The sequence below is a fragment of the Gambusia affinis genome, linkage group LG07, assembly GCF_019740435.1.
Source record: "Gambusia affinis linkage group LG07, SWU_Gaff_1.0, whole genome shotgun sequence".
NCBI lineage: Eukaryota > Metazoa > Chordata > Actinopteri > Cyprinodontiformes > Poeciliidae > Gambusia > Gambusia affinis.
Genome location: NC_057874.1, coordinates 14,641,934 through 14,669,414, shown reverse-complemented (window position 1 = coordinate 14,669,414; position 27,481 = coordinate 14,641,934). Strand labels below are relative to the sequence as shown.

The following is a 27,481-nucleotide window of genomic DNA, read 5'->3' as shown; positions in this document are numbered from 1 at the left end:
TATATATATATATATAAACACATATCATAGTGTGCAAATTGTCGTATATATGCAAATATTGCTAATTTATAAAAATGTTTCCAGGGGTCTTTTTTTGTTGTTGTTTTCAAATCAATTGCCAAATTTTACCCAACTACTCAATCAATGTGACTGTCGGTGACTTTTGAATCGGCTGATATTATTTGAGTAACATAAGAAATTGCATTTGCTAATAGTGAGCACCAGTCCGGTACTTTACTAAAGCAACGTCATTAATATGGCTGAAAACTCTGAAGCTTTGAAGTGCTGGAATTAACACTAAATTTCATCAGTGTTGCAGCCAAATGAACACACTCACCAAGAACCTTCTGGTATCTGCAGTAATCCTTGCTTGGACAGTGAAATATTTTGTCAGATTTAAACAACTGCAGTCTTAAACACTAGTTTGCGAGACGAACACTAGTATGATTCCCCAATTCTAATGTGATTTAATGTAATTCAGAATTTGGCTCCCAACAATAGAATATTACCAATTTAAAACAGTCAAATACACAACTAATGGGCTATCAGTGATACCCAGATCAATATCCAATTTAGTATTTTTACTCATATTCTTATCTGTAGCAGCAGAGTTGATAAGTTAAAGATGAAGAGGCAAGTCTGTTATTATTATACTTTTTAGAAAGTTGATGTTTTACCCACATTTACTCTGCAAGAGGGGTTTGTTTATTCATAAAAATGGCAGAGAGGAAGTTGCTGACAAAATTCACACAATATATTACATGATGCAGTAAAATGGTGGAAAGAGTGTGAATGTCTGAATACAACATTTGATAATATTTCCAGATCAGAGAAAGATAATCTTTTAAATAACAAGCAAATCAATTCACTTTCAATGCATGGAATATTAAAGTTGCAGAGGACTGATTTCCTCGCAATGTCTGATAGATATAATATTTTAAGGGCTACTGTGTCTTTATGCTCCGCATACCAATATTTTATTTGGCCAGTCAGATGGAAAATCTCTGCCCTTAATTCCCAGAACCAAATCGTATGATAGTAGTTAAGATCCAGAAGCAATGGGAACACTGAGTTGGAAAATGTAGGATAATTACATCTGATATTTTCAAATATACCATCGCATTTGGGTATTTTCTCTATATCATGATCTCTCGCAAAAATTAGAATGTTTACCCATTAACATGTTACTTAGTATATATAAATATACATGCAGATCATACGATAAAACATGCAAAAAAATATGTCTGATAGATGATGCAGCATTCTATCTACTTTGTTTGAGGTTCCACTGTCATGTATTTACTCTCCTATATCTACATCTAATGTGTTTCTCTAAACCAAACCACAAAGAGCTGTATTGTGAACCAGTCCTTTTGGACTTTTGCTTGATTGAACAAATATGAATACAATTTCAGAATCACACAATGGAAAATCTGAGACACAAAGCAGAAAATTCAAACTGAAAAAGTTGACGCAGTCTCAGTAAACTAGACATAAAGAACCTGCTTCAGAGGATCAGCAGCGACATGAATTAATCAGCAAAGAGAGAGTGGCAGGGGTGAGAAGAAAGCGTTCTCCTCTGCAAATTAATTGCAGATATCAAACGCGATTATCGCTCTGTAAAGATTTGGCTGTTTTTCTTCATCGCTTCTTTCCTTATCGTCTCATTCTGCTGCTCCTCCTGCTAACCTCATTTGCTTTTTCTTTTCAGCTGTCACATCCTCCTCCCTGTCTCTGTGTAAAGCACCTGTGTCAGCTCTGTGTCTCTCTCCTGCTGTCCTCATCATTCAGTGGGAGTGCATGGCTTAGCTCTTCCCATCACTCCTTCAGGCTTGCCTCTGCTTCGAGCCCTGGGCCAGCCCAAGCGAATACTTAATGTCAAGCAGGCGCACTGCAAACCACCGTTCCAAACAGACCAGCTCACGTTTGACTCAACGGTTAGCTGGTAAGAGTAGAGTTTTGACTTTTCTATTGTTAGTTTAGGCTAGAGAGTAAATTTTGCTTGCTCAAATAGTTTTAAATATGTAAAGATTATAAACATACACTCACCCTGGCTTACAACCCTATAAAAATATAAAAATTAAGCCAACCCGATTTCCACATGCATATTCTCCAGAGGGCACATAAACACAAACCAGGCCCATCCCAGCTGCTCTGTGTTTTTTTCTTCTTTTTTTTTTTTGCAGATGAAAGTGTATCATGATTCCAGAGGAAAGCAGAAGATTCATTAGTAGCTGTATTAATATTAATCTTCACATTCAGAGTAAATAAACTGCTCCAATAATGAGTCCAGGATCATTTTCAAAAATCTTCTGTCCTCCACGCTCTTCATGCAGCTAAACCTGACTGTGCGAAACGAGCAGCCGATGTGTGTGTGTGTGTGTTTTTTATTTTCTTTTTGAACATTTGTAGAGGTCAGGAGCACTTGCTGGTGTCCTTCAGAGAGCACAAACTGCAGTGGCAGGAAGTAACTCTACACCGCCATGTGTGTGTTTGTGTGTGCATTTACAGTATAGGCTCACAATAGCTGTAACAGTAATGACAGAGACATGACAAGTGGATCTCAAGGTGATGGAAAGTGGAGCATCCTGCTGCTGTCCTTTTTCTCAGTGTCTGTCCTTTTTGCCTCATGGATGGATACGTCCATTTGACCAAATACAAAAAAGCTAAACAAGCGATGAACAATATACGGTATACTAAATTGCAGGGATTGTTGAAGAAACTTTGTGCGTCTGTTAACTTCTCCTTTGTCACACATCTCACACAACCTGCCTCTTTCCTACATCTCCTTCATTACTAAACCATTGCATTTGCAGCTTTAAAAACTAACAATATTCTTCCCTGTCCCAGCAACTTGTCTATAATTTGGAGTTGATTGTTAATCTGTCAATACAACACAGTCTGTGTATTATTATTTTCTTGAGGTTTTCTTTCAAATTTTCTAAATACAAATGAACAGAACTGTAACTCTGATGTACCACGTCTTAAACATTCATCTTTGAAATTAAACTATCATTTTGTTGGCTCAATGTAGTTAGTTTAGCAGGATCCTCCACTACAACAATCACACACTAGAGGACATCTAGTGTGTGTCCTCATCTAGAGGACACAACAGTAGCACACTGCTCTTTAAATTGATTCACTCATAATCTGGTCCATGGTATGAAGCATCACTGTGCTGTGTGCGCCTGCGTGTGTATGGGTGTGTGTGTATGTGTGCGTCCATCACCAGGCCCCAGATGATTTATTTATAAAATGTGATTTTCCACCCCTGCTCCCTTCTGGGGCTTTTCAGTCATCTAACTTAAGCACACATCCTCAGTCACTGGTTGCTTTCTTCACAAACACACATGCAGAAAACACACTGACAAAAACACACACCCAATCAAACACAGCAAGTGGTCAGTCTCAATCATTCTTTAATGTTACACTGACTCACAATATTGGCTCTACAAATGAAATTGTACTTTGGGAAATAGAAATTTCAGTCCTGTATGTGTGGGATAGAAATTTGTTTCAGGAATCCAGCTCCTATAAACTGTGAGTGTGAGACTGCGTTTCGTGTTTGTGTGTAATTGTACCGAAGCAGTTCCTTTTTTTTTTTTTGCATCCGTTTAATCCCTCGCATTCCCTTTCCTTATGACTCATGCTAAGGCGGCTCATTTTTTCCTGAAAGTAGTCTTAAATCATAAAACGTTTGCATGTTCAGTCAAAATAAACCCAATTTCTTTCAAAAAGATATTGCATAATTTATATGTTGTGATGAATTTGCCATCCTGTGAGCGGTGGACCTTTTAAGGTTACCTCAAGGCAAATGATGGCGACAATATTGCAAAGTGGGTGTGGCACTAACTTTTCAGTCTCCCTTTTCTGTCCTTTGTGTGATTGTTTGTGTGTGAAGTGAAGCCAGTCACACTGAGTGACTGAGTGAGCTCATCTGTTCTTGGGGTCTATAAATATTGTAGATGCCATGTGCCTGCAGTAGACCTTCTCAGCAAGCTACTGTATGATGTCATCCTGAAATACACACATGCACACAGCTGTGCTGCCAAGGACCAGCATCCTTGGCAAAGCTGAGGTGTGTTTACTAAGGATGCAGTGTCCACAGCTGTTTAATGAATTCAGCATCTCAAACCTGAAGAATATATTCCCTTTCTTGCTGTGCTACTCCCCTCCTTTGTTACTGCAGGCTATATTTGTCTCCGTCTGTGTGGAGATCACTCTTATTGAACATTTGAAAAACTGTATGTAGTTTATTTTCCTCTACTCTTGTTTGAATTGAGGTCTGCCGTACCTCATATTTTAGGAACACAGAATATTTATTAGCAGAAACCAGCATTATCATTTAGTCCAGAACAGCAACACTGGAAATACCAGTGGATTTTTTTATTTATTCCTAATTGGATAAATAAAGTAGGAAACAGGGTGTTTGTCTTTCCTACAATAAAACGGTTTTATCATTTTGAACTAAGAGATAGGTTTTTAATAGTTTACTTAGTCTCTTGTTAACAATTTGCAAATACGATTGAAATTAATACAGTTTTAGTTTTGAACTAAATGCAAACACTTAAGTTCATATAAAGGACAACTCTTTTAAATTCTCCTATTTCATATTTTACACATGAAGAGTTCTGGAAGATGTATTTAGTTTTTTACACTTTTTTTACACTTTAGATCCATTCAGGCATCCACTCACTTATCTGACAAAATATTTTAATAGTGATTGAGTAAATGCAATATAGTTTCTCTAGATTTTTTTTGTCCTGTTCACCTTCCGTCTCAATATTTAGGGAATTCCTCCCCAATCTGTTCTAAATTTGGACCCACTGGGACATTAAGTCTAGTTGGAAGATGACCATAACCAGTAGTCAAGATCACAAGTAAACAACAAAAATGCAAAGATCTGTTTTAAGCAGCACTGAAAACATCAGGTGATTGCACGGTAAAAAAATGCGGAAGCCACTGCTGCCTTGCAGCAAGAAGCTTTTGCTTTTGAATCCTAACCTGGCATCTTTCTGCACAGAGTTTGCATGTTCTCCCTATGCATGTGTTGGTTCTCTCCAGGTACTCTGGCATCTTTCCAAAGTCCAAAAACATGACTCATCTCTTTATGTTGTCCTTAGTTATGAATGTGTGCGTGTGTGTGTGTGTGTGTGCCTGGTTGTCTGTCCTGTGTCTCTCTGTTGCCCAGTGACTGTCAGAAAAAGGAGCCAGCTCCCGTAACACTGAATAGATAAAACTTTATGGCGCACAGCTGCTTATAGTTTGTATTCTATAGGACAGAAAGTGTCAGAAAGTAAACATCATCCTTTCTACATTTCAATTGAGACCAAATTTGCAGGAACTCTGAGGGGTGGATCAAGGAAGAGACAGCCCTATGTCTGCATAGAAACACAAGCATGCACAAAGCATAAAAGAACTGTGACAGAACCACAGGCAGACACTTAGAGGTGTGAGCAGGAATAAGGGCAGGCAGTAAGGGAGCAGTATCTACATAAGGGACACTAAATTGTATGTGCAAACGTAAGAGGATGGCGCTCTGCCACGGGCGTGAGGGTAAGACTGGATGCATATTCTGTCGGGTCAGCATTAAACAAGAGCCAAGTAGATGTGTGGTGTATTCCCACCAGGCGGTTGTGTTGAGAGGAGTCTGTGTGTATGCGTGTGAAATTGTGTGTGAGCCAACAATGATGTCCCACAGGAATGAAGAGCAATTTATAACGGAGAGGGATGGAAAAGTGATTTTTGCCAAAAGGCAGAAAAAACACAATCCTACAAAGATGAGTTGATCCAGACTACAAATGCATCCACCAATGATTTAGACACATTTACATGCTCCACTCATAACAACCGCTTGACTTGATTTTTTGTAATATGGTCAAATTTAGTGAATCCAAACTGCTTTGTAATTTGAACTGATAAAAGTCGTGCCTAGCTGTGAGAGGGACTTGCCCATCAAAAGCAAACTCAGCTGTGCCGCATCACCCGGTGATTGTGGATGGATTCTGAATATAACAGACCTAAAACCAAATGATGGGTCAGAAACAGCACTACAACGCCACTGAATGCAGTCTGTACTTAGTTAGGAGAAGTCATTAATACTGCAACATCATAAAAGTCAAAGAAAAATCCTCTATTAAATATTGTATTGCTGTTCCAAGCTGCTCACTATCCTCGTCTCCCCTGGCTGTTCAGGATTTCGAGGTTTTTATGAGTAAGGAGGATGACGGATGGTATATGGCTTACACAAACTAGCTCAAAAATTCAGTTAAGATTGACTGCAACGGAGTTTACTCATGTTCATTATCCATCACTTATTAAACTGCACAAAATCCACTCTCCTGATGTGCAAAGTAAATCTTTTCTATTATATAAAGTCCTCTCAATCTAAACTATTAAGAAGATGAAGCCATTCATGAGTCATAGTTTGTATGTGAAGGTGTTACTTTGCAAACAACTCAACCTTTCTGACTAATCTGCCTCTTTGTGAGATGTGTGGTCAATTTCTCATCTCAGATTCTCTAAAGTGCTAACATGCTAATTTTAATTTCTGTTTTGGAACTATGAAAGACAAAAACATCTATTTTTTATATGCTTGATACATTTTAACAGTAAATTTTCAAAGCTGCAACAATCTCCATCAAGTTCAAGCTTATTTTATAGCACATTCCAGCAACAAGGCAATACAAGGTGCTTTATATCATAAAAACATAAAAATACAAAGTCATAGAAGACACTACAGAGCTAACTACTGAGAAAACCAGTAAACATTACATTTTGCCAAGTACCATCATTACACATCAAAATGTTGGTCAGTTAATGAACATGTATAGATAACTAAAAGTACAACAGGCACAAGGAAATTCAGAAGCATCACACTGTCTTAAAAATGTTTCTCTCTGCCTTTCCTCTTCTCTGCTACATCAGCATGTTGACATGCAGACTCTCTCCACTGCTGGAGCATGCTGTGCTGGTTCCCATGGGGTGCATGCACAGCAAGGCACAGGCTTTCAGCTTTGATGGTTACGACAATGCTCTTAAGTTTGAAGCAAGCGGGAACGACATGCTTTTTATAAATAATGGCTGCCACAGAAAAACCGCAGGACACTAACGTGACAGACAACACAACAATGTCCCGTCAATTAAGTAAAATATCACAAAGTTTCTGTGAATCTTTCTGCGATTATTTTTCTCTTTACTGCCACTGTTATATTTATGCTATAAACAGACTAATTTGCATCAAAATCAATAAAAGGGTGGCAGAATACAAACTCACAAGCTGGCAGACAAGCAGCAGTGCAGACACGCCAATGATCAGCCATTTGCCTCCCTTGCAGTATCTTAGGTAAAAAATTATAATGACAAACAGACAAAACCAAAGCGCTACATAAGCAGTGACATAAGCTGTGCAACAAAGATGAATACAAAGTCGGATAACCTCACAAACTTGACAAAGCCTCTTAAAGACTGGCCATCTGTTGCTTAGTGTTAGCAACACACATAGAGGATGGCATTATTTTAAGATGTATGATTAATCATTAGAAAGTTTAGGATTGCAGCCATGGCTAATAGTGTAGAAACTTTACTACCAGAGTTTTGAAGAAGAAGCATAATTCTACAATAGTTAAAATCAGTTCAGCAAATAAATAGTTTTAGGTCATTGGAGCCTTTTGCCTTAGAAAATGTTTATATTAAAACATCCAGCAAGTTAAGCCTGAAATTATTCATACTCCTGGGACATTTAGATATTAAAATAATGTTCTATGTTTACCAACGTTTTTCTTACAATTGGAAGTAATATTTGAGAAGCTGAGCCAGAGTCCTGAATGGAGTCTGATTGAGAATCTGTTTAAAGAGTTAAAGAAATATGGTGATGGCAATGAGGCCTTCCATCCTCAAAAACTTACACCATCAGAGTACATCAAGTACATAAGCAAAGATAAATTGTCATAATACCAATGGAAATAAGCAAAAAACTGCTTGTTTCAAGAAGAGCTGTCTTGTCAATAAAGACTTTTTTTAAATTGATTATTAAGAAGTGTATAAATACTGTTATTTTTGTTCAAATGCAAATAAAGAAATAATTAAGTTTCAAAATTGACACTTTTTTATATTGTGTTATTATCGTCTGAGAGATGCCTGTCTTATTTCAGATCAGAAATAAAACAGATTTAATGCAAAATATGGGAACTGAATCTACTTTTTTTTTCTTTTTTACTATTTTCTAAGATAAGTCAATATTTCTTTATTATTGACTTGCCAACTAATTACTAGTTTTGCACAAATTGGGACATCTAAAAATATTGTTTGCTCTTTTGATCTTTCTTAAAAAGAAAACCAACCGTTTAATTTCCCAAAGTGCTAAAAATTTAATTGTGTCCTTTGAGTTTTTGTTTTTTGTTTTTATTCTGACAACCCAACTGCTTGCTTGTCGCTTAATGTCGCAGTAAAGCGCTGGAAACCAAAATGAAAAATGCAATGAAAAAAATCCACTGCTTGACTGTAAAGCAATTTATATATATATTGTGTGTGTGTGCGTGTGTGTGTGGACCATGCTACAACACACTCATCAACCTGGCAGTAAAACCAAAGTCAGCCTGGACCAATTAAAGCATGTATCTGTGAGTATGAAGGAGCATGTAGGTGTGTGTGTGTGTGTGTGTGTGTGTGCGTGTGTGTGGGTGTGTGTTTGTGTGTGTGTGAGAGAGGGCGTGCGGGTGCGAGTGCGTGTGCATGTGAGTGTCTGTTGGAGCCTGTGTTCCCTTCCCTCCAGGGTCCCCTTCTTCCCCCAGAACTCAGAACACACAAGATGGCAGAGATAAAGAAGGGGAAAAAAAGGAAACACGTTGCCATTCATTGGCCGACACCAGAGGCTCAGTGAGTTTAGATAAGCCTGGAGAGAGGAAACACAGATTCAGATAGAAGACAAATGAACATGCCACAATGAGAAAAAAGAAATGGCTGAAACTGGAGAAAGAGAGGTCAGAGAGAACTATTGGAGGATGAAAACAGATTTTGTGGTTTGGCACAGATATTTTCTTATAATATGGTCTTCTAATAACTTATATTAGGGCATTTTTCTATACCTAAGAAATCCCAAATTAAACCTATTATTATGAATATATTGTGATGTAGTCTAGAGCTACACAGTGCTATGTGGACAACAACCTTCTCCTGCTCATGCCACTGTTTCCTCTTCACCATTGCTCCTTTCTTGGACCAGTTTTTGCTATGTACTTATTAGCAGACTTAGACCATAACTCAGGGGCTGTAGTTGTGAAGATGCTATGACTCAACCTTCAAGCTATCTTATTCACTTAAAGCATTACACGTGCCCATTTTATCTGCTTCCCACTCATCAACTTCTAGAACAGAACGTTCCCTTCCTGTCTATAATACATTGTGAGTACTGTAAGACGACATTATAACTGGAGCAGTAATATTTTTTACTACACCTGACTGACAGTGGTCATAAAGTTAAAGCTCATCAGATTAACTCTAAATACATTCAGACCTGAAATCAAACTGTCGCTCCTAAAACACTTACATGTTAGTGTCATGAGGACACCAGTGTCCTCATGACAGTTAATGGGTTAATTAAAAGTTGCAGCCATTTGCACTCAAAATTTTTCCTTTAATCTATTTCAAAACTACTGCACACTACATTATATTCTCTTAAATTTGTATCATGTCTTTTCACATTACAACCGAAACCTGCAAAGTATTAGCATTTTATGTGATTGAAAACACAAAATAGATGCACATGGTTTTCCGATTCAAGAACAGCTGAAGTGCCATATTTGTAGAGTGAACAGCTCATAGTCAGCAGTTCCCATCCTCTTTTCAATCTTTAATTTGTTGATTTAGCTCACTTTTAACTCCTCAGTTTTATTATCATTGATTACTTGTTTGTTTATTGGGTAAGCATTATTTTTGATTAATTTGTTGTGTGCGTATCTAGAGGTTAAATGTCTGTCTTTTTGTCTTTAACCTCTATCAAGCACTTTGTGTAAGACCAGACTGTATGAAGTGCTCTATAAATGATTGATTGATTGACAGCACCTCCAGTGTTAGTGCCTGTTTCTCAGATTAAAGTTGTCCTTGTACATGCCATGGACAGCCATGTGTTGGTAGGTTTACAGTTGGGTCCTGCTCTTTCCTTTTCTTAATAATTTGACTGAACAGTGCTCTGTGAGCTTTATGCTTCTCCACTTTTTTTCACCAATGGTCTCTAACAAATGTCTGAGGCGTTCACAGAACATCTTGATTTATATGGAGATTAGAGCACACACAGATATACTATTCTAGTTTGAGAACCTCTGGTGACAACTGGTTTGTTTTAGAGGCATCAGAGGAAACAAGAGCTATGAGGAAAACTCATTCCACTTTACATTTACGGACAACTTCATGTTGGTCTATCACATAAAACCCCTATAAAGTACAGCAGTGTTTGTGGTCACAATGCAAGACAATAAGGGAAATGTCCAAGGGGAGAGAGAACATTAGCAAGACTCTTTATATACTGCTTTTTAAACATCTGACAAGTGCTTCAGACACTACTAGAGTGTGTTTGATCGATTCATGTCTGATTGTGTAAGAGGAACAGGATGAGTGAGAGTAAGTCTGCATAAATGAAAAGGTCAATGAAGTGTGAAAATGAGGACAAGACGAGATGATGCAGGGCAGAGGGAGGCAGCTAAGTGTGAATGATGTTCATCTTGCATTGGGCAAACCACGTCACAGCCCCCATTATTCTAATGAAGAACCACAATGCTTACTGACCTTCATCATCAATGGACACGCACACAAACACAGAGAGGATACCATGAATAAGTGTAGACTCATAGAGCTGATTAGGTCAGTTCAGTGAACAGCCATCACTGCTATAAGGACATATGGAAACAGACCAAATATTTTTACAACATATGACTGGTAAAAAACTGGTTAATTAAACATCACTCCATTTTCTCCAACAAAAATGAATTTAAATTGGAAAAACCAACCTGCCTTGTCTTGATGAACATTTCCGTGTCTTTATAACTTCCCTGTATCTGTACCCTCATCTTGTGGAGTCAGAGCTAAGCTGTACGTACAAGGACCTGGCTGCTCGATCTAAAGCATTACAGGATGATAGCTAACTAATAGACCTTACAGCCATCACTACTGATAAGGCGTGGAGCGAGGTGCTTGAAAGACAGGGAAATAATGAAACTGAGAAAGCAGAAACAACACAAGGAGAGCAATCCTTTGAAGACAGATGAGATCACGCTTTTTCATGTATTGAATCATTGGGATATCGAGGCTTCATAGTTCTCAAAGAGAAACACACACAGACACACAAATTAAACTCAATGTGACAAACCTCAGTGAATCAGGAGCAGGAGTTTGTATTTTAGCGTCTGAGTGGATGAAAGTCAGCCCCAAGTGTCTGCTCCAGCCCACATATCTGTGAATGGAGCTGGAAGCAAATGAATAACAGACTGCAGCTGAGAACCGAGGCATGTTGTGGGTGGTGCTGAATAAATAGGTCTCGATTTAATGCAGAGACAAGATGATCTAAGAACCTCTGTGGATGCACAGGCACATGAAATTTCTCATCCTCCTCTTCACTAAGTACTTGGTGAACTCCCACTCTTTGAATCAGCCCTGAAATATAATAAGGTCACTGAACGTCACCATGCGTGCTCTGGCATCTAACTGCATGGCTAACTTTTAACTCACAGGAAGCTCATGCAATTTTCCTGAGATAAATCCAACTCTGCAGGTACCGTGTGAGTTTATTTGCCCACCGTGACTATGTGTGATTGTGATGTATCATCCTAGTTAGAAATGTACAATACCAGGAGGTGCTGACTCGGTGTGGGCCATTTATCACTTTGACCATTTTATATAGCTTTGGTTTACCAAGGCTAATAAGTGAGCAGCATTCAAAGGAATTATTTTAACGTCATAGCTGTTTATTATACAGTACTCTACAAGGGTTTTAGGTCAGTGTGAAAAAAAAATATCCAGAGTAACAATGTTTTTAAAAATGCTGCGTTTATAACAAGTTGATAATGCTTACATTTAGGCCGGGCTACCTAAATTACTCCAAGGGCAAATGTTTTGTGAATCCAGAAATTCACAATACATGGGCAAAATATCCAAACAACAAAACATCCAAACTGTGCATGACTCAAAAATGAGAGAAGTACTGGGTACAAAAATAACACCCACAGTGGAGTTTCAAGGCCAAAACCCATGCTGACCAAAAATCACACAAAAGATATCTTAATGTTTCACTAAAACCTTTTGGGAAATTATTCTTTAGGCTGATGACATAAAGATTAAGCTTTTTGAAAGGTGTGTGTCCATTACACACCTTTGGTTTTGCAGTGTAATACCAACAAACCATTTGAGACGAAGCACCAACAGTGAAAGATCGTGTCATGGTCTTGGGTTGCATTGTTTTTTGCTTCCAAATAGTGATTTAGTGATTTGATTTATGAAGATAGATCTTCTGGTCATTTACATTACACTCAAATTTACAATAAATTGGCAAACAAAATAGAATCAACTTTGAAAACTCGAAAGATCTAACAGAAGCTAATTAATTCAAAATGCAAGAGAGCTCAGCTAATACATATTTTTCACATTTATCTTGCATATTGGCATGGTGTTATATATTTTGATTAATCTCAAGTTGATTTGCATTGTTTCAGAACTTGCACAAAACAATATTTTATTTTATTCTGTTAGGACATGCAAAATAGAAGTGTTAAAAGACAACAAAGCCACATACTGTTTTAAAAAACTTACTGTTTAAAATGTAAAAACTCAAAGATGGTTCCATTCTGGTTGGTAGGGAAGGAAATAGAATGAAAAAAAACACTGACTCAAAAGTATTTAAAATACCTTTAGGCTAACTTGTTAAAACTGTAACCACACAAACAAAGCCTTGTTGATTTAGGTCTATATTTAGTACTGAGAGTGATACAATAGTGACTCAGACTCAGAATGAGCAGAGCTATTTAGAGCTGTCTTTGTGCTTCCAGGCACAGATTCCCATTTATTCATTGGTATAAGGTCCAGATTACAGAAGAGTGTTGCCAACTGACCCACTGGAAAATCACATCAAACGCACTGAAAGTAGTATTTATTTATGTCTGGTTATCCTTAATATTTCTCATTGTTTTTAGCGCAAGACGTGGGTGCCAAAGTAGTACCATATCAAGATTTTCAAAAACCACAGAAAATTTAGGCATAATTATAATTTCATTCTAATTTTCTCAATGCTGCACTGTTTTTTTTTAAGGTTAATCCATTATTTTATTTAGTATGCCCTTATAAATGGAGAAAAAAAAAACACTTGCCATCTATTAGTTTGTAGTAATTTTTAGTTAAAACCAAACAGAAATAAATAAACTTGATTTTGATGCCTTTGCTCAATCTAGGGCATCAAAGTCAGTCATTTCAGGTGTCTGTATTAATCCAAAGCTACCGGGTCAATTCTCTCTGTCAGCTTTTGCACTCTTTCTGCACTTAACCAGATTTATGGAGATAAGTGATCCTTTACACATTACTTATAATTAAATTGTGTAATACTTTCTTAAGATGTAACATTACGCTTCATGTCTATTGATTCTTACTCTAATCCTTGTTTAGTGCACCTGATTAATTGAATATGAGAGACTATGCCCCATTAACCCTCGATTCCTGGTATCAAATTCCTCTCAGAATACCTCTTAATGGTTGCTACTGATTATTTCTGTCACATGATCATATTTTTGATAGCTTATGAGTAAATAAGAGGTAATTACTTTAAACTATGGTTCAATAAAAAGAGTACAAAATGACCTGAGTGAGTAAGAAAAATGACAGGTGCAAAAAGTCCTGAATGTGCTACATGGTGTTAGTCTATCACATAAAATTTCAACAAATAAATTTAGATTTTTGGTTCCCACACGACAAAATGCGGAAAGGTTTAAATATTTTTATGTAAGAACTTGAAGGCAACATAATTTTTACTAGCCTGGCCATTGCCTTCCTGTGCAATTCTGCTAAAAAACCAATCTTGCTTACAACACAGTCTGTGTTTTCTCCCCTTCGTTTGGATTCTTCCTGGTAGATTTTCTACTGGGCCAATCATTGAGCAGCAGAAAGAGAAGTTGTAAACGACAACGTCATTTTTCTGTCCTGTTTCAGAATTCTAGTCTGCCTGCAGTTTTAGCAGTGGTAAGGGAGGAAGGGAACAAAGCAGTTCAGTTTGTGTTGGCCATGCCTTCAAATGTTAAATTAGCATTGCCAGCTGCCTTTTTCAGCTCAGCTCAGCTCTCTTCGCAGTGCGGGATAGTTGTTTAAGGCACAGACAAATTCTGGTAAGTATTTATAGCGTCAAATGGGTGCATTATATAGGCATGGACAAACATTAACAACTGGGTAAAATATAAAACTTCAACACAATCCATGCCTCCAGGAGGCATCTCAACAGCAGAGAGCCCAGACCTTCTGGACGGAGCAAATATTGTAGGACTAGGCACTGGTTTTTACCAGGCTAATTTTTTATTTTTTTTATCATACTAGAGTTGAAGTGGACTAATAAACACATTAATTACCACACAACCCATCTTAATGCTTCATGTTTATCACACATAAAACATGACTGAAATAAGAAAAAATGTACCTACTTCAGTTTATAGCATGTTTATTTGAAATGCACATACACATCTATCCCACCACTGTGTCCTTCTCTTAAATCCTGTATTTCCCTTGCAGAGGCATGCTCTGTGCAGTTTCAGCATGTGTGTGTGTGTGTATGTGTGTGTTATTGACAGTCAGCAGTGGGGGGTTTGTGCTCTGTTGTGAGACACTGACAAGCTCTATTTCATGGAGCAGAGGAAGCATTTTGAAGTTCTTTAAATCCCTTTAAGGGTCCAGCTTAGCTTGAGACGCTTCTGCCTCTGCTTAAATCTCTCTCTGGGAAAAAATTGTGATCTATAGAGTCACCCCCACCTCTTTGTCTATAGGAGAGTGTGCATATTATGGGTTTTGGGTCTCGACTGATGCATTCAGTTATAGACAGTGAAACCTGCACTTTTCAGATATCCTGTTTGTTTTTTCTGACAAAGATGTAATCTCCCCTGGGTTTAAACTGCTAACTCCAGCCCTTCGACCATACCCCTCTCCATCCCACCCTCGGATGCCTTATCTTTTATTCTGTGAGAGTTGCAGTAGGGAAAGCGAACTGACAGAGTTCCAATTGTGTGGTTGTTAGACACGGCAGGGCCGCCGTGGGCTTAACTGCTGGCTGGAAAACTTCATCTCACATCACCCCGTTTCCATTCCTCCTCCTTGTCTTTCTCATTCTGTCCTTTCCTGGCCCCTTCTTTCATCCCTCTCGCCTTTGCCTTTGGTGGTCCTGCAGCTCCAATCACTCTGCTCTTATTATAAGGAGAGATACACACATACACACACATAGATAAAGTGGCTTTTTGTTCTTCCGATTACCAGAGCATGTCCTCCGCTTCCGGGGAGCGTCGGGTGTGCTTGATTCAGTTTTTATTCTGACTTATTTTGCCTTTGCTAAAACTCTCTCCATAATGTATGTCTGTCTCGATTTCTCACCTTTCCTCTTCCTTTCCCTCCTTCTCTCCCGTGCAGCCGCAGGGACAAATTGGCACCCGGCTGAGCTAAATGTGCATAGTGCTGAGAGCCAGATGGCCCTGGCAGAGGGATGGAGGGAGCGAAGGACGGATGCTACTGAGAGGGGGAGCATCTAATTCATGGTGTAACACAGCAGCATAGGGGAGCTAGCTCTGGACAATGACAATGTAGCAGCGCGCAGGGGTCAAAAACTGTGTGCAGACTCTGGTAAAGCTTTGGCAAAGAGGGCGATTCAGTACAGGAACGACATAACGGACTCAGGATAGCAGAGTGAAGAGTGGATGAAACTTTCCAAAATGTCAAGATGAAGGATTGTCATAGAGATGATGAGGCAGAGAGATGTCGGTTAGTCAGCTGTTATGAGGCAGATTTTTAGTTAGACTTGCAGCTTATTCTAGTTGTACATCTCTAACATCCAGTTATGTGGGACTGTGCAAATGAAAATGTGGAAGTTTCTAACCATTCTTCAAAAAACAAGCCATTTGAAGAGGTCAGCTCTTGCTGTAGCATTTTTTTTTCCAGTTTTTTGAACATTGAATGACATTTTTAAGCTAAAATAATTGCCATGATTGGAGGATGTAATAGAACTGCCTAATGTTGACTCAGTTCAATAAGTTAATGCAAGAAAATACTGACTTTCAGTATGTAGCATCTGGTTACCTGAGGTTCAGTATACAAAGATTCAACAAGCTATTCATGGAAAAGCTGCTATTCACAGATATTTTTTGTCAAGCATACCTACAATATTCAACAAAAATGGAGCTTGGGAAAATGAAATGCCAATGAGCTAGTTAACATGCTACTGGCTGGCGTTTGCAAGACAGCCAATCAAGGAGCTGCATTTATTTTCCTTGGCACTGACTGGCTGTACCTCCAAGAATGGAAATAAGGAAGACTGTAGAGATTAGCTTCTATGATAGCACTAAGATGGTTCCTACTGTGCTTATTAATGCATATTAAGGTATAGTTTATGAATACACTATTATAATAGGCAGCTGAGCATTTTTAAAGCGTGTGTCAGGTATTTATGGGGGTCCGCTATATGGGCAGTGTAATAGCATGTCTTTCATCTTAATCTGATTTAAATTTTGGTGCACTTAGAGCAACTTGGAACAGCATTTGGGGGAGATTTCATTTATATTTAAGGGTTTAATAGTTCTTAAAAAGAAGCTTTGCCTCTGGATGAAATACAGTCTGTAAATATTTTATTGCCTAAAATTTAGCCAGTGACACTTTAAATAATTAACAACATTGCTTTTCTCATTCACCCCACGATGGGGTGAATGAGAAAATGGGCATAGAGTCATGAATGACTGCACACATTCATGACTCTTGTGTCATTTTAGCTGCCAACATCCATAATAAGCCATAAAAAGCCAAAACCTTTTCAAGTTTACTTCTTGTTCATGATTACATATAGGATAGAAAATAATATATAATATACCAATGCAGTTTGCACTTAAGGAAAAGGGATTGGAGTTACCACTAGTAAGATGTGCTGAAAAAGGTGGGTTCTGAAAACAAGGCATCTCTGCAATGCACTTCACCAGTTTGCATGCTATTGAAGGGACACATTGTAAAGCAGAAAAAGCAGAGGACATTTGTCTATAAGGACTTTTCTCAACTAAATAAAAAATAAAAACAACTATTTAAGGTAGACATATGATTATTTCATTATTTCTCTTTGTGGTTCCTGTCTGGGTTTTATTTTGGTGACACTCCAAGATCATCACTGGTCCCCATTTATCCCTCTTTAAAAACTTCCTAGATACACCGCTGCTCAGCAGTCTTTTTTATTTATTTATTTACTTACTTCAGACATATTCCTACCTCTTACCTTAAGCACTGGCTATTCAATATACAGATGGCAGCTGTATATTGAAGGTCTATGTGGACCCTTTTCCTATATATCTATTGAGGAAAAGTTATTTCCCCGTATATACTGCTGTCGTTGGATTTCTCTGCTCTACGTTTTGAGAAATTAATATCTTCACAGTATCAGAAGAATAAGAATAACAGAAAGACTTTAGCATGTTCAGTAAAACCACCACCTCTGTTTGTTTCAGTATCGGTCCCTTTGTTACTCTTTCTCCCAACAGAGCTTCCTGGTGACGTTCAGCTGCTCACTTCATGCTCCAGTTTCCTTCAACCTTAGCTCCACTATTTGGCACTTACATAACAAACAGCATAAGATCTGAGCTTCAGTAACAGACCAATGAGACATAGTAATTTCACATCTGCCAGTGCCTCCTCCTCCCCTCACCTCAATGTCCTCCTATCAGGGCGCACAAAGCTGTTTCCGCCATCCATGCATAAGCAACACTAGCTGTAGGCCATACACACTTGCATATATTACAAACACGCACACAGGACGGGATGGAGACATTTGGGAAAAGAAAAAAAGAGTCTTTGAAGATCCCAGGTTGGTGAGCTGATAGAGCCATTGACGATTTTTTATGAGAAAGTCAAACTGTGAAGGAAAAAAAAAATTGAGATGCACAATTAATCTGACTTGAATTAAATGTACTGTTTCAAATCTATAATAATTTGATCCCAGGCAGCATTTTGTTTTTGCATCTTAGAACTGGTAGCCTTCACATTTTCAGCAAACTAAAAATAATTGGCGTAATTAATTATCAAAGCAGCTGATAATTAATTTGAGTTAATTTAATTGCTTGGTAAATGTTTACTCTTGAAAAGTTATAATATGTTATGATATGCTTTTCCACCTCTGAATACTACACTAAGAGACCTTGGAGCTCCTTCCTCAGTATTTTACCATATATTATCTTTGACACACACACACTCTCTCGCACTATAACAGCATGCACTACACACTTTTAGTACAGTAACTATGGTGGCTAAGTGCCAAACCTGCAAGGCTCCTTTCTGCTGGCCTTGATAAAGTAATGTAAAATCTCCTGGCATATCTTAGCCGACCCAAATATAATATAATACAAGGATAGAGGTTTTAAATTCATGTATTTATTCATTGCGACGAGCACAAATTATCATCTGTGATCTACTTCCCCCTTTCTTAGACGTACTAGACTTGCACTACATCCAAACCACTCTGACATGTCTGATCTGAAAGACAGCAGTTCTGACAGCATATTTAATGGTTGACATAATAAATGTTTTCAAATTTTCTTGCATTTCTTGCTATTACACAGCAGAATATGAAATGCAGAAGTAACATACCGTGGGCAAAACCCGGAGACTGAAAGCCACATAAAGGCAATTATTAATCATGTTTGAGTCAGATTTAATGTGTAATATTTAACATGCACTTAAATCGAGTGCATGTCCCAAAGACTGGGCGAAACAAATGGGTCAGTAGCGGGCTTCTAAGACTTGAAGACAGTAGATAATCCATCTGCTTGAATCTGAAGCACAGCAGAATTTAAAGCATGAGGAACGCTCTCTTCTGGAACCAAAAAGGCCCATCAGTGAGTTCATCTCTAATTTCTGCCGAAAAGTCTATAAGACTGCTGGATAAAAGACTTTGCAATGCGGTGCTGGTCGTCCTCAACATCAGTAGGGTTAACTATAACTCTACAAAATAACCTTATAGGTTTCACTAAGTGAAATTAATTTACACAGGGGAAGGTGTTCAAAGCTCTGCAAATCTTACTTCGTGGATGCTTCTAATTCTAAAATTAGATGCAAAGACAGAATTGCTCCAAAAATTGCCTTCGCCATACTTTGGATGTAATTCTTTCTCATTGTAATGTCCTTTACGTCGACACAATCAGCACCTACTGGTGGGGCATTTTCAATGGATAGCTTCACAGAGTACATGAACACATTACGTTTCTTCAAAAACTGTAGTAGATGGTCTAAAACAAACAATTACAATTACAATATATATATATATATATATATATATATATATATATATATATATATATATATATATATATATATATATATATATATATATATATGTTGTAAATCATTACAAACAAGGTAAAAAATAAAATTCAGCAACAGAAGAGGATTTCAGAATTTGATTCAAGACTTGAGCTTTTATTGAGACTCAGGTTAGATTTGGTTTTAGAAAATTAAGAGTATTTTGTACTGCTGTCTTTTTAAGACAATATTCTGTGGTCAACCTATTGGTGCTACTCTGTTGTGCACTGGTCAACAGATAACCGCAGCGGCAGTAGGATATGACCACAGAGTGAGGGAAATATTAGTGGACTCCTGGGTCAGTGAGGAGTGAAATGAACTGAGGAAGAGTAATCAACAAACAGAAAGACGCCAATGTATGAAAAGTAGGGAACTACTAATAGAGTGGCAGACCTGCTGCTAAAGGGAGATTTCTCCAAGCTTTAACTGGCAGCACCTGAGGGAAAACGAGGGTGGGAACTTTTGCAGCTACAGTAACCTCAGAGGCATATAGTCTTCTGAACAAAAACCTTCTGACAGTTTAAGAGTCCATACAAGGGCATACAGAAAGCACAACGATTAAACTCTTGACATGGGTAAACAACTAAACACATGGAACTTTCCGGACATGTGAGCATGAAGGTGTTTATCGGTGTGGAGACAGAGAGGGTGAAAGTGAAACAGAGACGATTGTTTTGGAAGGGCATTGAGGTGTGTATCTTTATCTCAGCTCGTGTACAGTGGCAAAAATAGCTAGTGTTGTGTCTGACTGGAACAGGTGTCTAAACACACACACACACACACCCACACAACTGTACACTACACAGACGTCTTTCAAAACAATTTACTCTTAAAAAAGGGAACTACAAGCAATAACAACTAATGTAACAACTAGTTAATTATAAACACATTTTAAATAAGTTAAATTTTCTTTGGAGTAAAATAACTCAAACATCAAATAAACTTGCATTTATTTTTATTTCTATTCATATTTTTATACTTTTTTTGTATATTTTTTTCAAAATTATGAATTTCTTTAAAACACTTAAATGAGCTTGGTGGAACCAGAGACCGCAGAAGAACCACGACCTGCTTTGTTTGGGCACATGATGCTCGTCCGCTCTCTGTCCTGTTCGCAGCACGCTCCCATGTCCACACGCTGCTGCTTTACAGCACATTTCCCCTGACAGTGTCGGAACAGTTTTCTTCACACACAAAACGAACAATGTGCTTGAGCTTGTGCAACGCCAGAATCCAAACATAAGCTTGACTCACGCTTGTGTGTTCTTATAGCTTAATTTGTCTACGGCAAGCCCGTCTCCTAGAGCTGTAGTAGGAGCATTATGTTCAGTAATAGGCTGACATGTTAATCTGAAATTCTATTCTCTGCAGCTAATGAACATATTCATTCTTGCCTATATGAATATGTTACATGTGTGCGTGGGTGATGAAATGTCTGTGGTGTGCCATTTTTATCACGCTGCTGAAGCACACATAAGCATGGGCACTGCTGCGAGTTGCGATGGAGGTTTATGTAATTTTTAAGTGAAACAACGCTCCAAAAAATCCCTGAATTTAGAGTCGCTCGTGCTGTTTGTTTGTACGAGTTTGAGTTTGCATATTTTTTAAGGAGAAGCATGGACTTGACAGTTCTGGGTCAGACTAGTCCCACTGAGTCAAGAAACCTACAGAAGACCAAACACACAAACACACATTATTCATAGGGTGGAAATAAAACATCTGATTGGCAAAAGGGAACAAAGTAGCTCTTAGATCAGGGTTTACTACTATACTAAAATGTATGCAGGAGAGAGCACCAAAGAGGCCTGAAGAGGCATATAAAGAAAAAAGCTCACATATGCAGCCACTGCTTACTCAAGGGCAACATAACAGTGGAGACTGGAGCAAACCCAAAACCTGTGATATTATGTTGACCTGGGGACATAAATACACAAGTAGCGCCCATGTGGAGAAGTTAGCCTAATTTCCACTGACAGAATAGGATGCAGGGGGTCAGGAGCCTCACCAGCATGCTCTAATATATTCATCACACCTGAACTTGAGACATCAGCTACAGTATGTGTTTTTTCCCACACTTCCCACTCATCATTATAAACTGCACCCTGCTCTTTGCGCAGTAATGCATCGAAAACAGGCAATCCTCATTTCTCAGCCGAGCAGTTAAACTGAGAGGAAATCAATTCCAACAGAGATTTTTCTCATTTTTCTCCATCACTTTACCTCCCCCTCCGTCCGTGGCAACATCTCTCGGTTCGGTGTGTGTGGGGAGTGACCACTCCAAAGCTTAGAATGCAGGAATGCATAAGGCTGTATAGCGTCTGAAGAGCTGAAGCAAGAGCATTCACGTGTTTCCTTTATTTGACCAGATTTCAGAGATCATAGATCTCTTATAAAAGGGAGACCCAGCCAAGATGCAGTATACTGCCAAAAATATTGCTTCACCTGGACACCTAAGAACTAAAAGAATGTTGCATTTTTAATACAAACACTTTAATGCAGGGATTTAGCTATAAGACCCTTATCTTCTAGGAAAGCTGTCCACAAACTGGGAGAATGATTACAGAAACTTTAGACTCTCAACGATTTATAGAAAGTCAGATGTCTGAGAAACTGACAGTAAATCCTTCTTCATGTGTCGCTGGTAGTTTTATGTGTCTTCTGTCTGATTGGAGACATTTGTAGATTCCTCTCTGAGGTTAGACACTGGCTTTCAGAATGAGAGTGGCCCATCATGCACAAAAAAATTAACATAAGCAGTCTATATGTCTTGATGCTTAATTTGTTTTACACCTGCAGCAGTGGTAGTTATCAGAAACACTAGGTTAAAGAATTTTGATTGAGTTTCTCAATACTTCTGGCGAGGACCTATTAAGATCACACAATGGAGCAACTTACAGGAAAACTAAAGTAGAAACACTTGTACACAGTTGGTTTCTGTTTGAAAAACAGGCCAGGAATCGTATGGACTTGCAAAAGGTCTGCAGTAGAAACATCTGTCTGAATTGCCTGTATTATACACAATTTGCAAACCATCCAACAAAGAGATTTAACAATATCCAAATCTTTAGTGAAATCATATCAACAGCATGTAAAGTGTCAGAATAAATTTTGCAGCTCAATAGTCTTTCACTTATTCCCTGAACATGTACAGATCAATCGTAACGTCCATGTAGGTCTGTGACTGCATAACTGATATGTGTGTTATTGCAGCAATAAATAAAAAAAATGTGGGATTAGAAGACAAGCATGACAGCTCACATCAAAAGCTACACATGCACACAAATGCACAAAGATTTGTGTGGAAGCAAGCAGCCCAAGGCCATGTGCTCCAACAAGCAGCCATGTTTCCTCCACAAGAGGCATCAGCCAGCTTCTCAGTCTGCATGGTTTTTCTCTCTGCTCTGTCTTTTTCTCGCTCACAGACGAATACTCGGCACGCTGTGACATCATGCATCACATTTAGACCAGAGGGTCGGAGGGTAACGCAGCTTTATGTGCTGAGGAGTCATTGTCGTCATGCACAGTGATTGCAGCAGCCCTTATTCAGCTCTCCTTTGCTGAAACGCGCACACAAAGACTGCAAATGTGAAACATAACCAGATTTTACAACCAGCTCATCTCACTCCAGTTACACGCAGGTCAGCACGTACAGAAGTTAGGTCGCTTGCACTAAGGTAATTACAAGAGGGCTTTGCCCTTGTCTGCAGGGTTCCCAACATGCGGCTCAGCCATTTACAAACGAAAGCCACAATGTTAGAGCTGAGCAATATGCAGAATTGTAATTGCACATGGGTCAGTATGAATACTCTCAGTATGACAGCCTTGATTAAAAACACCACGTTAATTCACAGTATCAAAGTAACTTTACTTTGATTTGCACAGTTAAAATGTTAGAACATTTATTTAACACTTTATTTTAGTACAACTACCTTAAGTAAAAAAATTAAAACAAACACTTAGTAGTTATTTTGAAACACTTGTTTTAAAGAAAATTTTACCTCTTTTGTTAAATGAGTATGGCACATTGATATTAGCTGGTTAATTGGGCTATCTGCTGGGTTGGACATCCTACATTCAACTGTCTTAACCTGCTAATTATAGTTTGATAACACAGTTACTTTAAGAAGAGTAGAGTGGTACTCCTTGAGTTACCATGTCATGATTGTTCATAGTTTTCACAAATAGAAATCTTTCCAACAGTTAACTATGATCGTTTTTGATAAGTGGGTACATGTATGATTCCCATAGTAATTAGCGTGTCAGTTCTGCATCATCACAATTACAACAGACTGCCCAGACCAGTTTTTAGCTAGCTTTCATATTTTAGGTGCCATCCAGGTGTAGGTTTGATACAGAGCAAGTCTGGGTTAAAAGTGAATTCGATATGGGTCCATTATGTCTTACTTAACTTGAACTGAATATTTAGTTTGAAGCAACTATATAGGTTGGAGCTATGCATTCCGTTTGCATACAAAAATATTTATCTTGCTAATTAAAACATTTTGTTTGAAACTAAATGTTTCATTTCCTCTAAAAATTATATTTACACCATATTCAATGGCGAAAATACGACTTTGAAAAATGAAACCCCATTTCTTTTCTCTTATGACAGGCTAAACAGCCCGAATTATTTCTGTCAATTTTTGTCTGTGTAACTTAACAAACGGCGCCCTGTAGCCACAGGCTAAAAATGAATGATGCTTTTTGAAAGAAAGCCACCCCCTGCTCACCTGAGGCAGCGCGGCATTGATCTGCCTCTGGAGCATGTCCCTCTCGTGTAGCGCCCCTTGGAGCTTAGCTTGAGACTGGATGAGGGTCTCTTGTGTCTCCCTGAGGGACTCCAGCAGCTTGTCTCTCTCGTCCAACATGTTGACCATCAGCTGCTCGAAGTTGGCCTCCTGGTCCGAGCCATTCGGGACGCTGCCGGTGCCTCTCGGAGGACCAGCCGAGTCTCCTTCGCTGATGGTCGGCATCACTTCGCACATCATCTTCCCTTTTCTGTGGTCTGGCCGACGTTATGGGACTCTGTCGCTACAACAGGATTAAGAAAGGGGGACGTGGTGGTTACGAACCTGAGGTCCAGTCTCGAAATAAATGATAAGAGCGGGCCTAATAACGTCGCGCAGCCACACAGCCAAACCAATCCAAGATGCGCACACGAGCACCGCTAAGCTGCATTTCTCATGCATCGAATACGCGCTTCCAGGGTCTCTATGGCCATACCTTATCAATGCGATTGGGAGGAGGAGATGATGGTTGACCTTTTAGCCATATTAACCGGCGTTTTTTCACCCCGTGAGCAGATCCGCCCTGCCGGGCTCGCCATGCACTCACATGTAGAGTCCCCGGCGTGAAATGATTGACAGCTCAGAGACAGACGGGTAGGTCTAAATGGGTGGTGCTCGAAAAAAGACGGATATCAGCGCACATGCACTCAGAAAAATACAAAACATCCAGGAGGATATCCCTATTCCTAGCGATGGCGAGAGCGACTCTTTTCTGCATTAGCCTTCCCCGTTTTCATCCCTGCACACAGCCAGCGGACCGACGCTCACTCCTCCTCCCACTTACACACACACACGCACGCGCGCACGCACACACACAGACACGCACGGTACCCCTACGCGTACACACACAAGGGAATCTGCTGCAACTGTCACTACAGCCTGTATGAATGAGTCCCCACTACGAGCGCGCACACTGTCTATGCACGTCCACAATACACTCACATCAGGAAGACCGAGCACAGGCCTGACCTGATTGCTCCTGGGACATGATCCTCTATCTATCCAGTGGTTTCAGGTTGACCAAGCAATAGCTACAGGCAGATATGCATATGGGGTGCACAGCGCACCCTGCAGGATCTTGAATGAATCAGGGATTTAAGAATAACATTTTGACCACTGGCAGGTCTCATTAACAATCTATTTATGGTGACATTTGTTAGTGGGTGGAATATATTCCATACCAAGTTGAACATATTTTCCCTTGAGTTTACTTGTTAAAAACAGGGGGGGAAAAGAACCAGCTTTCCTCTTGTGGCTTGGAGTAATGACTATGTGTCTCAGGGGACAGGCAGATATTACTAAGTGATGTAATGAAAAATAAAAGTCAAAATTACACAATTATAGGCATCAAAGAGAAAGATACAACACAGGACAAATCCAGTCAGGGAGATGAATTGAGTCAAGTCAAGTTTATTTGTGTAGCACATTTATGTAACATATTTTCATAGCACAAAACAAATCAAAGTGCTTTACTAAAAACACAACACAGTCACATATTATTACACAAACAGCAAACATAACTTTTAAGGCAGAAACATAAAAGAAGGAACTGGAAAATAACTGAAGGAAGCAACAACTACAGTAGACAGTAGAGAGTGAAAACCTCTCAAGGGGCTTGAGGCCCAACCTGTGCTTTGCCCGCCCTCTTACGGCTAATCTAGCATAATTGCTGAAGGCAGGGCTAGGAAACAGAAATTGTTTTACCTAATTTTTTATTTTTTTTAATTTACTAAAAAAAAAAAATTAAGATTGAACATCTATTGACTATAAAAAACACAAAGTGAAGTCCAAACTAACATCCAAAATCCAAATAATCTTTACACAAAATGACAAATAGCTCAAAAGTGATGAAACCCAAACTAAAATGTCACATTGCCGTGCTCATGATGACTCAGATTAGTGCAATTTGGAAAGGTACAAACTGCAATGACTAAACAAATGTTTCAAGGCATCTCCAAACTCTCCCACAGACAAACCACTGTAGCTTACATTGCTAAAAAATTTGAAATGCTTCTGATATGAAGACATCAGGATAAAACAGTATGTTGCAAAATGGGCTCTGTGTACACTCCTTAATCAAAACAGTATTCTCTGATGGCTATAGTTGACTATCTGCTATTCAAACAAGTCTGAATTTATCCCTACCTTGAATAATATCATACCACTGGAGTATAAAGGAGTAAAAAATTAATAAAGAATGATCACGAGGCAAAAATTATTTTTAAGTACCCATTTTTAGGCCAAATCATGGGATCTTGGATCTAGAGAATTTTATCCAATCTTTTAGACGTAAATATTATGTGACAGGCAGCACTCGTGTAATTTTTTGTTGGTGTATTGCCATCAGTGGATTCCAGCTAAAACTTGCCCTCGTCTTTCCTCTTTCCTCTTCCCTCTGTGATTAATTCAGTTCAGTTCTTTTAACAATTACTTCAAAGATTGCAGTAACCATAGCAATGCAACGTTGCTGTAGTTACTGTTAAGGAAGATAAAAATAGTATCTGTTGACTGTTGTCAGCAATCAACCTTTTCTCTCTGGTTATATTGACGACCATTTCAAACACCATAATATTTGCAGCATCTAAAAAATTATTAGATTTTTTGATATTTTTGTCACATTACATTCATAAACATCAGAGTGCGTTAGTGTAGTTTACTGGGCTTTTATCCCATAGACCAGGCGTGTCAAACTCATTTTCATTGCTGGCCATGAATGTATTAATAAAAGTTACAAACTAAAATGTTGTACCTTTCCCTGAATTACTTTTTAATAAATTAAATATTTAACACTGAATATTTATGGTGCCAAAAGCAATTTGGCACCATACACATAAAAACTGATTTGATTTGACTGATAACTTTTAAGCACATTGTTGTCATGAAATTCTACTGGGAGTTGGCCTATAATTATTGTGGGCCGTTTTTGTCTTGGAAAAGTGATTTTAAAAAATTAGGTAGTGGAAGTGAAATTATTAATGTTTTTGAAAAATGTTCACTGAAGAAATCTTGAAAGAAGACTGACAACATAAAATACAGTTCAACTGATTGCTTTCAGAGGTCATCTAATTAAGAGGTGGAAGAATCTGTTGACAGGACAACTCTGAATGGTTTTCTCCATTAATCTAGTACACTTGGGAAAG

The 27,481-nt window shown here is 38.5% G+C and overlaps 1 protein-coding gene across 8 annotated transcripts in view; it reads right to left on the bottom strand.

The window, feature by feature from the left end:
* Positions 1-25,098, bottom strand: part of ppfia4 (PTPRF interacting protein alpha 4) — a 57,735-nt gene extending 32,637 nt beyond the window's left edge. For 7 of the 8 annotated variants that reach the window (XR_006371151.1, XR_006371152.1, XR_006371153.1 and 4 more), the window contains exon 1: positions 24,285-25,098. Coding sequence is in view for 5 of the 8 variants with exons in the window: in XM_044122384.1 (XP_043978319.1) it covers positions 24,285-24,542 (258 nt within the window). In the remaining 3 variants the exon portion in view is untranslated. The remainder of the gene's footprint in view (positions 1-24,284) is intronic. The other variant, XM_044122385.1, reaches the window with a different exon arrangement.
* Between the last annotated feature and the right edge of the window lie 2,383 nt (positions 25,099-27,481).